Consider the following 13,167-nt stretch of genomic DNA (forward strand, 5'->3'; position numbering starts at 1 on the left):
CTCAGCGAAACCGGCGCTGACAGGTGGGCGGGGTGATGGGCGGGGGGGGGGGGTGCGTGCATAATTAGCAGCCGGCCGTGATCACCCCTGGCAACTACAGCCTGGAGTGATCATGTGCGGCTGTATTCACTGCCCCCCGTGCATCATTATCAGCGCGGGGTGCAGTGAATCAGTGTACTCACCCGTCACCGTGTGTGGAGCCGCCCCCCCTGCAGCATCGCGTGTTCCTGTCTGTGCCGGCGGTCAGCTGGTCTGGACACTAGCGGCACGCACCGCGATGACGTCATCGCTGTGCGCGCCGCTAGTATCCACCAGAATCGATCAGCTTACCGCCGGCACAGACAGGAAGACTCGATGCTGCAGACACCGGTGACTGCTCCACACAGCGGCGCTGCAGCTGAGACAGATCGGTGCTTCAGGGAGTGAGGAAGGGTAAGTATAAACGTTTATTTTTTTTCCTGTGCCACAGGATACACGCCATTGAGCAGGATGGGGGCATATCATGAGCAGGATGGATGGGGGCATATGAGCAGGATGGATGGGGGCATATCATGAGCAGGATGGATGGGGGCATATCATGAGCAGGATGGATGGGGGCATATCAGCAGGATCATATACAAGGCAGGAGGATCCTTATCAGAATGGGGTACCTTCGAGAATTTGGGGACATTACCCCCATAACAGTGTCAGCAGCAGATCCTCGCCCCATAACTGTGTCATGACCATATTTTTTGGTTAAAATTTTATTTTCCTATTTTCCTCCTCTAAAACCAGGGTGCGTCTTATGGTCAGGTGCGTCTTATAGTCCGAAAAATACGGTACATGTGAGGAGAGTAGTGCAGGCTCGCCCCATGAGCCTGCTTTACACAGACTGATCGGTCCTTTGATGTATATGTACGTCCTAGGTTGTAAAGGGCTTAAGATTCCACCATTAAACATGACCATATCCTTACCTGAAGATTTTCATCTTCACGAATGAGCTGCTTACGAGGAAAAATCTGATTTGCTTGGATACACTCTAAGCTGCTTTGACTTTCTTCATCCTAAGGAGGCAATGTGTGATTATTTACATACAACAATATTCATATTATAGATGTCAGACACATGTCACACGCCTTACCATTTTTTATCAGCAACAGATATGGGAAGCGATTGTGGATGACTGCTCTTCCCTGAGGCCTCTCCACCAAGTAGGATTTTCCTAAGATTAATAAAAAAAAAAATAAATCTTCTAAAAGTCACCAAGGCAATAGAGCAACATTGTACAAAGGATGCATTAAGAGGGGATGTCCATATACCACATCTAGCAACAATCTTAACCCCTTAACGACCCATGACGTACTAGATACGTCATGGATCGTGTGCCGGTAAGCACCGCCCCCTGCAGGCGGCGGCGAGACGCGCACATATCAGCTGTTATCAACAGCTGATATGCGTGCCTGCTAGCCGCGGGTGGAATCGCTTCCACCCGCGGCCATTAACCCCTTACATTTCGCTGCCAAAGTCTTGGCAGCGATATGTATATGGGCGCCGCCATGACAGTGACTTACCCCGCCCCCACCGGAAGTCACGTGACATGATCACGTGACTTTCGGCGGTTGCCATGGTAGCACAGGGTCATGTGATGATGCCTGTAGCTAACATGAGTCACTTCCTCTCAATGCCGGAATACAGCCGGCATTGAAAGTGAAGCAGCAAATCTGCAGTTCTCAGCTCTGTAGCTGAGATCTGCAGATCGTGCAGAGCGATCGGATTGCTGATCGCTATAGCCCCCTAGGGGGACTAGTAAAATTAAAAAAAAAATGTAAAAAAAAACCTAAAAGTTCAAATCACCCCCTTTCACCCCATTGAAAATTAAAGGGTTAAAAAAATAAACACACATTTGGTATCGCCACGTTCAGAAATGCCCGATCAAAATATAAAATCAATGAATCTGATCAGTAAACGGCGTAGCGGCAAAAAATTTAAACGCCAAAATTACGTTTTTTAGTCGCCACAAATTTTGCACAAAATGCAATAACAGGCGATCAAAACGTAGCATCTGCGCAAAAATGGTACCGTTAAGAACGTCAGGTCGAGACGCAAAAAATAAGCCATCACTGAGCCTCAGATCCTGAAAAATGAGAACGCTACGGGTTTTGGAAAATGGCGCAAAACGTGCGCCACGTTTTTTGGACAAGCTTGTGAATTTTTTTTAACCCCTTAGATACAAGTAAACCTATACATGTTTGGTGTCTACAAACTCGCACCGACCTGAGGCATAATACCCACACATCAGTTTTACCATATAGTGAACACTGCATAAAATATCCCAAAAACTTTTGTACAATCCCACTTTTTTTGCAATTTTTCCGCACTTGGAGTTTTTTTGCCGTTTTCCAGTACACTATATGGTAAAACTTATGGTTTCATTTAAAAGTACAACTCGTCCCGCAAAAAGCCCTCATATGGCAAGATTAATGGAAAAATAAAAAAAAAAAAAGTTACACCTCTCGGAAGAAGGGGAGCAACAAAAAAAAAACAAAAAAAAAAAAACGCAAAAACGGAAAGTGCCCGGGGGCTGAAGGGGTTAAAGATACAAGATAACGATTAGCTGGCCAGTCTCACACACACACACACACACACACACAGTAATTCGTGCAACCTTTACTCACAGACCATCACCATAGCAAAGGCAAAAAATTCTCACTGTTTCTACGCAAAAGGTAACCTTTTTGCCCCTGTTGTGACCAGTCGAAGTCCCAGCCGTCAGGATATGTAAAAGCAACATTGGGAGACCTAAGGACTGTCCCACATGTATCAGAAAAGCTCTTTAAAAAGGGAATCTGTTGGCATGTTTTTGCTGTATCTGACATTAGGATGATGTAGGTGTGAAGAGCCCGATTCCATAAGTGTAGCAGTTATGGGACTGCTTGGCGTATGTCTGACAGCATCCCTGTTGTAGATGTAGCAGTGGAGCAGTGGTGAGATTGCAGAACTCTGCATATCACCACTGATTGACAAAGCTGCAAATCAGTGGTGGGGCAGGGTTACACAGATTAGCCCGACAGGTGATCCATAGTCAGGCAGCGAATCGTGCACAATTGTGGACGCCCCTTATAATTGGGGAAGTAGTGGTGTTCAAAAATTGTCCAATCACATGTAAACGCAGTGTTCAATAGTAGTAGTACACAGCGGTCATTATTTGAAGTTGAAGAAACTTGTGTCCAGTCTTGAGATTGGAGGTGCATGCAAAAAAGGATTAAAGGGATTGATTAACCATCTAAAAATATAGCTGTGTTTGGGATTTTCCTGACTATTAGTTGCATTTTACAGCACAGGTCATTGTCCTTAAGGACAAAGCCAGTTTTGTAGTTAATGCCCAGGCCATTTTTTGCAATTCTGACCAGTGTCCCTTTATGAGGTTAAAACTCTGGAACGCTTCAACAGATCCCCGTGATTCTGAGATTGTTTTTTTCGTGACATTGTACTTCATGATCGTTATAAATTTAGAACGCTCTGTTTTGAGATTTGTGAGAAAAAAAAAAAAAAATATAAAAAAAAAATCAGAAATTTGATGAAAATTTTGCAATTTTCAAACTTTTAATCTTTATGCCCTTAACCCAGAGAGTTATGCGACACAAAATAGTTAACATTTCCCACATGTCTACTTTACATTTGCGCAATTTCTGAAACAATGTTTTGGGGTTAGGAAGTTAGAAGGGTTCAAAGTTCATCAGCAATTTCCCATTTTTTCAACAAAATTCAAAAAACTAATTTTTCAGGGACACCACATCACATTTGAAGTGACTTTGAGAGGCCTAGGTGAAAGAAAATACCCAAAAGTGACCCCATTCTAAAAACTGCACCCCCCTAAATACTCAAAACCACATCCAAGAAGTTTCAAGTGCTTCACAGGAACTAAAGCAAAGTGGAATTAAAAAAGTAAAAATAAAAACATTTTACCCAAAATGTTGCTCTACCCCAAATTTATTCACTTTTAGAAAAACAACAAAATGGACCCCAAAACTTGTTCCCCACTTTATGAATGCGCCAATACCCCACATGTGGTCAGAAACCTTTGTTTGGACAAATGGGAGGGCTCGGAACAGAAGGAGCAAAATTTTGGAAAGCAAATTTGGCTGAAATAGATTGCGGGCACCATGTCGCATTTACATGTCTGCTAAGGTACCTAAACTGCAGAAACCCCTCACAAGTGACACCATTTTGGAAACTGGACCTCTCAAGGCTTCTATCTAGGGGTATAGTGAGCATTTTGGACCCACAGGTACTTCACAGATTTTGATAATGTGTTGTCATTGAAAATTTTCATTTTTTTCTCAAAAATGTTGCTTTAGCATTTTTCACTTTTTCAAGAGGTAATTTTAAAAATTTGTGCCCAATGTTTGTTACCCACTTTCTTATGAGCGCGGTGATACCTCACATGTGGTCTGAAACCTTTGTTTGGAGAAATGGGAGGGCTCAGAACAGAAGGAGCAATATTTGAATTTTGGAAAGAAAATTTGGCTGAAAAAGATTGCGGGCACCATGTCGCATTTGGAGGACCCCTAAAATACGTAAACTGCAAAAAAAAAAAACAAAAAAACAAAAAAAACCACAAACAAAAAACACACCACCATGAAATTTATTGTGCAATTTCTCCTGACTTGTGATATTTTCTATGTGGTGCAAATAAACAGTTTGGGCACACTGCAGGGCTTGGAAGGGAAGGAGTGCCATGTGACTGCAAAATTGGCTGGAATCAATAGCGGAAGCCATGTTGTATTAGGAAAGCCCCCTGAGGTGCCTAAACAGTGGAGGTCCCCCACAAGTAACAACATTCTGGAAAATAGACCCCTCAAGGAATTAATCTAGATGTTTGGTGAGTACCCTGAACCCCCAGGTGCTTCACAGAAGTTAAGTTTATAATGTTGAGCTGTGAAAATAAAAAAACAAAAAAACAAACACATTACCACAAAATTGTAACTTCAACCAGATTTTTTTTTTTTTTTTTTTTTAACAAGAGTAAAATGAAAAAACCTGCATAAAATTTATTGTGCAATTCTCCTGAGTATGCTGATACCTTGTGTGGTGGAAATCAACTGTTTGGGTGCACAGCAGGGCTCAGAAGGGAAAAAGTGCCATTTGACTGAACAATTGGCTGGAATAATTAGCGGACACCATGTCGCATTTGGAAAGCCCCTAAGGTGCCTAAGCAGTGGAGATCCCCCACAAGTGACCCCATGCTGGAATTAAGACACCAAGGCTTTTATCTAGGTGTATATTGAGCATTTTGAATTCACGAGTAAGTTACAGAATTTGATAAGCTTAGGTTGCCATATTGGAATTTATTTTTTCCCACAAAAAAAAAAAAAAAAAAAAAAAAAAATTGATTTAGCATCAAATTTCTCACTTCATCAAGAGGCAACGACAAAACGTGGACCCCACAGGTTGTTAGCCAATTTCTTGTGAGTGCAGGGATACCCCACATGTGGCCAAAACCTGTTTGGATAAATGGGAGGGCTTTGAATGGAAGGAGCACCATTTGAATTTTGGAAAAGTTGAAATAAATTGAGCGCACCATGTCACATTAGCAGGGCCTCTTGGGTACCTGTACATCAGAAACCCCCCACAACTGACCCCATTTTGGAAACAGGACCCCTCAAGGATTATTCAGGAGTATAGTAAGCATTTTGATTCCACAGGTGCTTCACAAAAATGTTGATGTAGCAACAAATTTCTCACCGTTAGGCTATGTGGCCATGATCCAGTGACACGGCGTCTAGTACACATTCCTGCAGAGATGTAAGTGTTGCCACGGGAGAACACAGCTGCCCATGCCCAGTATTTGGGTTCAGGCTGCTGTGGACTTTAGTTCTATTCTACCTGCAGAGAACACTCATCTCCGCACCATAAATTGACATGCTGAGGGTCAGGAAGCCGCGCCACAGGTCGGTTTATGTTGCGGAGAAAAGAAATGCAGTGGGCATGAGATTTCTAAAAATCCTTCCACTGTGCTTCTACTGCACAACGCAGCGCTATGGACGCAGGGAAAACACTGCCCAAAACGCTGCAAACCCCGATTGTGGGCACACAGCCTAAAATGCTACAATGGATTAATGATAGATGTCAAACAAATATAATGTCCCACCCCCCTGCATATTCTAAGCTGACGCCTTTTAGTGCCACTAAAGGGTGCCTAGCCTTGTATTTAGACAAAAAAAAAAAAAAGAATTTTGTTTACTTACCGTAAATTCTCTTTTTCTTATAGTTCCGTATTGGGAGACCTAGACAATGGGTGTATAGCTTCTGCCTCCGGAGGACACAAAGTACTACACTCAAAAATGTAGCTCCTCCCTCTGAGCTTATACACCCCCTGGAGAACCAGATCTAGCCAGTTTAGTGCAAAAGCTGAAGGAGAATAGCCACCCACAAGTAAAAACAGAGCAAGAACCGGAACAACCGGAGACTCTGTCCACGACAACAGCCGGTGATAACACGCGGAACAAGAAACTGCCAACAGGCAACAGGGAGGGTGCTGGGTCTCCCAATACGGAACTATAAGAAGAATTTACGGTAAACAAAATTCTCTCTTTATCGTTCCTATGGGAGACCCAGACATTGGGACGTCTCAAAGCAGTCCATGGGTGGGAATAAACAGAAAAACTAAGTAGGCGGAGCCTAACTTCACAAATGGGCGACAGCCGCCTGAAGGATGCGTCTGCCCAAGCTCGCATCTGCCGAAGCATGAGCATGCACTTGGTAGTGCTTTGAAAAGGTGTGAAGGCTAGTCCAAGTGGCAGCCTGGCAGACTTGCTGAGCCGTAGCCTGGTGCCTGAAAGCCCAAGAGGCACCGACAGCTCTGGTTGAGTGTGCCTTGATCCACGGCGGGGGAGGCACCTGAGAACACTGGTAGGCATCCGAAATGGTCGACCTAATCCAACGGGCTAAGGTCGGCTTAGAAGCAGAGAGGCCCTTACGCCGACCTGTGGTTAGCACAAAAAGAGAGGTGCACCGCCTAAGAGCAGCGGTGCGAGACACAGATCCGGAGAGCACGCACCAGAACCAGAGTATGCAACGCTTCTTCAAAGCGATGAACAGGAGCCGGACAAAAAGGTAGGGTAATGTCCTGGTTAAGGTGGAAAGGAGAAACCACCTTAGGGAGAAAGTCCGGAGTCGGACGGAGAACCACCTTGTCTTAATGAAAAACCAAAAAAAGGTGACTCCGAAGAGAGCGCAGCCAAATCAGAGACTGAGGGAAGTTATGGCCACTAGAAAGACCACTTTCTGTGAAAGACGAAACAAAGAAACCTCCCTAAGAGGCTCAAAGGGGAGTTTCTGCAAAACCGTGAGAACCAAATTGAGGTCCCAGGGATCCAAGGGTCGCCGGTAAGGCGGAATGATGTGAGACGCACCTTGCAAGAAGGTGCGGACCTGAGCCAGCCGGGCGATATGCCGCTGGAACAGCACTGACAGAGCCGAGACTTGTCCCTTGAGACAGTTGAGGGACAGTCCCAGCTTCAGACCGGACTGTAGAAAAGACAGAAGGGTCGGCAAGGAAAAAGGCCAAGGAGGATGGCCGGAAGAGCGACACCAGGACAGGAAAATTTTCCAAGTCCTGTGATAGATCTTGGCAGAGGAAGACTTACGGGCCCGAGTCATAGTGGAGATGACTTCAGGGGGGATACCAGAAGCCATCAAGATCCAGGACTGAAGAGCCACGCCGTCTGAGAGCCGCAGAATTCTGGCGGAAAAACGGACCTTGTGAGAGAAGGTCTGGACGGTCCAGAAGATGCCATGGCACCTCTACGGACAGATGGAGCAGGTCTGGGTACCAAGCTCGCCTGGGCCAGTCCGGAGCAATGAGGATGACTCGACGGCCCTCCATTCTGATCTTGCGCAGAACTCTGGGCAAGAGAGCTAGAGAGGGAAACCCGTAGGACAGACGAAACTGGGACCAGTCTTGAACCAGAGCGTCCGCGGCGAAGGCCTGAGGATCGTGGGAGCGAGCCATGTAAACCGGAACCTTGTTGTTGTGACGGGATGCCATTAGGTCCACGTCCGGAGTGCCCCACTTGCGGCAGATTGACTGAAACACTGCCGGATGCAGGGACCCCTCGCCACTGTCCACGGTTTGACGGCTGAGATAATCTGCCTCCCAGTTTTCCACGCCTGGGATGTGGACTGCGGATATGGTGGACTTGGAGTCCTCCGTCCATTGAAGGATGCGTTTTACCTCCAACATTGCCAGGCGGCTGCGTGTCCCGCCTTGGTGATTGATGTAGGCAACCGCTGTCGCGTTGTCTGACTGGACTCGGATGTGCTTGCCCGCCAATAGGTGGTGAAAAGCTAGAAGAGCCAGAAGCACGGCTCTGGTTTCCAGCACATTGATCGAGAGGGCTGACTCGGACGGAGTCCAAGTGCCCTGTGCTCGGTGGTGGAGACATACCGCTCCCCAGCCGGATAAACTGGCATCCGTGGTGAGGATCACCCAGGACGGGGCCAGGAAGGAGCGCCCCTGAGACAGAGAGAGGGGCCGAAGCCACCACTGAAGAGAGCTCCTGGTCTGTGGCGACAGAGCCACTAACCTGTGCAAGGAGGAAGGCCGCTTGTCCCAACAGCGGAGAATGTCCAGCTGCAGTGGACGCAGATGGAACTGGGCAAAGGGAACAGCCTCCATTGACGCCACCATCTGACCCAGCACCTGCATCAGGTGCCTGATGGAATAACGGCGGGGCCTCAGCAGAGAGCGCACCGCCAGTTGGAGGGACTGCTGTTTGATTAAGGGCAACTTCACAAGTGCCAGCAGAGTCTCGAACTGCATCCCTAGGTACGTGAGCCTCTGGGTCGGAGTCAGAGTGGATTTGGGCAGATTGACAAGCCACCCGAATTGGGCTAGAGTGGCGAGAGTGAGCGAGACACTCCGACAGTCTGCGCTGGATGAAGCCTTGACTAGAAGGTCGTCCAGGTAAGGAATCACTGCCAACCCCTGGAGGTGCAGAACCGCAACCACTGCTGCCATGACCTTGGTGAATACCCGAGGGGCCGTGGCTAACCCGAAGGGAAGAGCCATGAATTGGAAATGTTCCTCCGATTGCAAAACGTAGCCAACGCTGGTGTGAAACTGCAATTGGCACATGCAGATAGGCATCTCTGATGTCGATGGATGCCAGGAAATCCCCTTGGGTCATTGAGGCAATGACTGACCGCAGAGACTCCATGCGAAAATGCTGCACCTGAACATGCTTGTTGAGAAGCTTGAGATCCAGGATGGGCCGGAAGGAACCGTCCTTTTTGGGGACTAGGAAGAGATTTGAGTAGAAACCTCTGAACTGTTCCCGGGCGGGAACCGGTACAATTACTCCGTTGGCCTGCAAGGATGCCACGGCCTGAGAGAAGGCGGCGGCCTTGGAGCAGGGGGGAGTTGACAGAAAAAAAAAATCAGTCTGGCGGGTTGGAAGAGAATTCTATCCTGTGGCCGTGGGAGATGATATTCCGCACCCACTGATCGGAGACGTGTTGAAACCACGCGTCGCCAAAGTGGGAGAGCCTGCCACCGACTAAGGACGTTGCTGGCGCGGACAGATAGTCAAGAGGAGGCTGCCTTAGTGGCAGCAGCTCCTGCGGTCTTCTGTGGACGCGCTTTTGTGCGCCAGTTGGATTTTTGGTCCTTGGCTGAGTTAGTGGAGGAGGCCGAGGGCTTAGAGGACGACCAGTTGGAGGAACGAAAGGAATGAAACCTCGACTGATTCATACCCTGGACAGGTTTCCTGGTTTTGGTTTTTGGCATGGAAGTACTCTTCCCGCCAGTAGCTTCCTTAATAATTTCATCCAGTTGTTCACCGAACAGCTGGGACCCAGCAAAAGGGAGTCCAGCAAGGTACTTCTTTGAAGCATCTGCCTTCCACTCTCGAAGCCACAAGATCCTGCAGATAGCGAGGGAATTAGCCGAAGCCACCGCAGTGCGGTGAGAAGCCTCCAGCATGGCAGACATGGCATAGGATGAAAAAGCTGAAGCTTGGGAAGTTAAGGTAACCATTTCGGGCATATATTCCCTGGCGAGGGAATGCATCTCCTCTAGAGAAGCAGAGATGGCTTTGAGAGCCCACACTGCTGCAAAAGTCGGGGAGAACGAGGCCCCTGCCGCCTCATACAGATTTGGCCAAAAGGTCAACCTGGCGGTCAGTGGAATCCTTGAGAGGTGCCATCAGCCACTGATACACCGGTCCGGGCTGAGAGTCTAGACACCGGGGGGGGGGGGGGGGGTCTACCTTTGGTGAATGAGCCCACTCCTTGACCACCTCAGGTGGAAAGGGAAAACGGTCATCAGAACCACGCTTTGGGAAGCGTTTGTCAGGACAGGCCCTAGGCTTGGTCACAGCGACCTGAAAACTGGAGTGGTTAAAGAACACACACTCTTTGTCCTCTTAGGCGAGGTAAACTGGTGCTTTTCTGCCAGAGAGGGTTGCTCCTCTGATACTGGTGGATTGAGATCCAGTACAGAATTAATGGACGCAATCAAATCACTAACATCTGAGTCACTTTCGGACAGATCAATGGGGCACATGGAGTTAGCCTCCGAGCCCCCTGTAAAGGCATCCTCCTCGTCCTGCGAGTCAGCTCCTGAAACAGAGCCACGGGACACGGAAGGAGAGGGAGCCCTGTGTCTCCTTTGAGGACGGGGTCTGGGACCAGATTATGAATCCTCTGTGAGCTCCGGTCCTGAGAGAGCCCTAGCAGCAGAGGCACCCTGTGAAGGGGGCTGATGCATGTTCAGCAAAGTCCTGGACAGCTGTCCCATGGAGTCGGCAAAAGACTGGGAGATAGACCTAGATAAGGATTCTACCCAAGCCGGGGGTTCAGCCACAGGAGCCGGAGCAGCCGGAGAGACCACTGGGGGTGCGATTCCAGGCTGCGGCATCGTCAGGTTAGAGCAGGTATCACAATGTGGATAGGTGCTTGGTTCAGGCAGTAGGAGCTTACATGCAGTGCATACTGAATACAGCTTTGGAGCCTTGCTCCTCGTGTGAGACATGCTGCTGGAGTGGGGGGGGCTCTGCCAGAATGACCCCCAGATAGTATATACTGAGGTCCACAACCAGAGGTTGTGGCTTACCAGACCGCTGGAGCGGTGTTGTGTGCCCTCCAGATCCTGAAGCCCGGACCCCCCCCCCCCAAGCACCTCAGCAGGGATGCTGCAGACCAGTGCTGATCGCAGGGAAAACGCTGAGAAAATGGCCGCCGGAGCGAAGAGAGGGGGCGGGACTTACTCTGGGAGCGGGATCTGGAGGGCCATAGAGACTTACAGGGGAGGAGACATGTACTCAGTGAGGAGTGTCCCTCCCCTGTGCAGAACGGCCGCTTGGCGGAGCCGCGCTGTCCCTCTGCATGAATGAGGTGCGAGGGCAGTGAAACCGAAAGTAGCCCTCCGGCAAAGCCGGGGCCTAAATTTGAGCGGTGCGGCCGGCGTGCAGGCACCATCGGCGCGGTTCTCAGGCGACAGCCAGATAACCCGCCGGAAATGTCAAAACTCACTCAGCACACTCTCCCACAACCATGAAGTACAGGGACCCCCAATATATAAAAGTCTCAGGTACTTTGAACCCTGCGTCTCAGCAAGCTAAGTCCCTGGGGATGAGTGCTCAAGTCCAGCAGGATCCTGAAGGGCTGCGGATGGAGACCGGTCTCCTGCCAAGCATGGAGAACCGTGCTGGCTCCCACTTCAAGCCAGAGCCCAGGAGGGATGGTGAAGGAGCACGGCATGTAAGGTTGATTCCAAGGCTGGAGCCTTAACAGCACCGCCGACAGTGGCGTGAGAAGGGACATGCTGGGGGTCCAGGCTTGGACCCGCTTTTCTTCAAACTCTTTCCAAAAATCAAAAATCAGATGAGAATGCATTGTGTGGATGTATGCCTCCTGAACACAAAGCGATAAACTGGCTAGATCTGGTTCTCCAGGGGGTGTTTAAGCTCAGAGGGAGGAGCTACACTTTTTAGTGTAGTACTTAGTGTGTCCTCCGGAGGCAGAAGCTATACACCCATTGTCTGGGTCTCCCAAAGGAACGATAAAGAAAATCTTTTTTTAAGTAAATGACGTGGGGTCCCCCTATTTGATAGCCAGCTAGGGTAAAGCAGATGGCTGTAGCCTGCAAACCACAGCTGACAGCTTTATCTTGTCTGGTGATAAATTTGGAGGGCTCCCCAAGCGGTTTTAAATTTTTTATAAATTAAAAAAAAAGCAAAACAAAAAAAACGAACAAACATGGGGTCCCCCAAATTAGATCACCAGCCAAGGTGAAGCTGACAGCTGGGGTCTGGTATTCTCAGGGTGGGAAGAGCCATGGTTATTAAACTCTTCCCAGCCTAAAAATAGCTAGCTGCAGCCGCCCCAGAAGTGGCGCATCCATTAGTTGCGCCAATCCTGGCGCTTCGCCCCAACTCATCCCGTTGCCCTGGTGTGGTGGCAAACGGGGTAATAAATGGGGTTGATACCAGATGTGTAAGGTCACATGGCATAAAGCCCAGCAATTAGTAATGTCACAGCGTCTATTTGATACCAGACATAACTGACAGTAATAAAAAAAATTTAAAAAAGAACTCCCCAAAACATCCCCTCTTTCACCAATTTATTGGAAAAGTCGGGTCCGCAGTAATCCATTTTGGAACGTGTCCCCCATTTTCTAGGCGTGCAGACCCTCCATTTGAGGAGAGTGGGTGCAAAGACGGGGGGGGGGGGGGGAGGCGATCAGCGCTCCAACAGGTACGGGGGTCACGGGGGGACCTGGCAGGGCCACATGCGACAGAAATCAGGATAAGGGTAGATGCGGCCGGCGCGCTTCCTTGCGCACGGCCATCTTGGATTTTTGGGAGGGGGGGGGGGATGTCGGGGGGGGGGGGCACTTTGGCGACACTGGGGAGGAGATTTATCTCCCATCTGACATGTATGGTCATGCCAGATGGGAGATAAATCTTTACCAGCGCGGTCATTTACTGTAACCTGATCGGTATACGGTGTATACCTGTGATCACGTGAGTGGGGGACCGGAAAAACCGGCCCGAATCATGATCTCCAGGGTCTCAGCTAACCCTGGAGATTTTTTGATGCTGGGAGGCGCCATTTACATTTTTCTGACCGCCGTTTTAAAACGGCAGAAAAGGAATAAGTAGCCTTTTTTGCTGCAGTTTTAAA

At 48.8% G+C, this 13,167-nt stretch overlaps 1 protein-coding gene across 4 annotated transcripts in view; it reads right to left on the minus strand.

Annotated features, from left to right (window-relative positions):
- Positions 1-13,167, minus strand: part of MTMR3 (myotubularin related protein 3) — a 95,515-nt gene that overhangs the window by 44,986 nt on the left and 37,362 nt on the right. For all 4 annotated transcript variants that reach the window (XM_075319964.1, XM_075319962.1, XM_075319963.1 and 1 more), the window contains exons 3-4: positions 1,121-1,201; positions 954-1,043 (exon numbers count right to left, since the gene is read on the minus strand). In XM_075319964.1, the coding sequence (XP_075176079.1) occupies positions 954-1,043; positions 1,121-1,123 (93 nt within the window). In that variant the 5' untranslated portion in view covers positions 1,124-1,201. The remainder of the gene's footprint in view (positions 1-953; positions 1,044-1,120; positions 1,202-13,167) is intronic.

The sequence above is a fragment of the Anomaloglossus baeobatrachus genome, chromosome 1 (genome assembly GCF_048569485.1).
Source record: "Anomaloglossus baeobatrachus isolate aAnoBae1 chromosome 1, aAnoBae1.hap1, whole genome shotgun sequence".
Lineage (NCBI taxonomy): Eukaryota > Metazoa > Chordata > Amphibia > Anura > Aromobatidae > Anomaloglossus > Anomaloglossus baeobatrachus.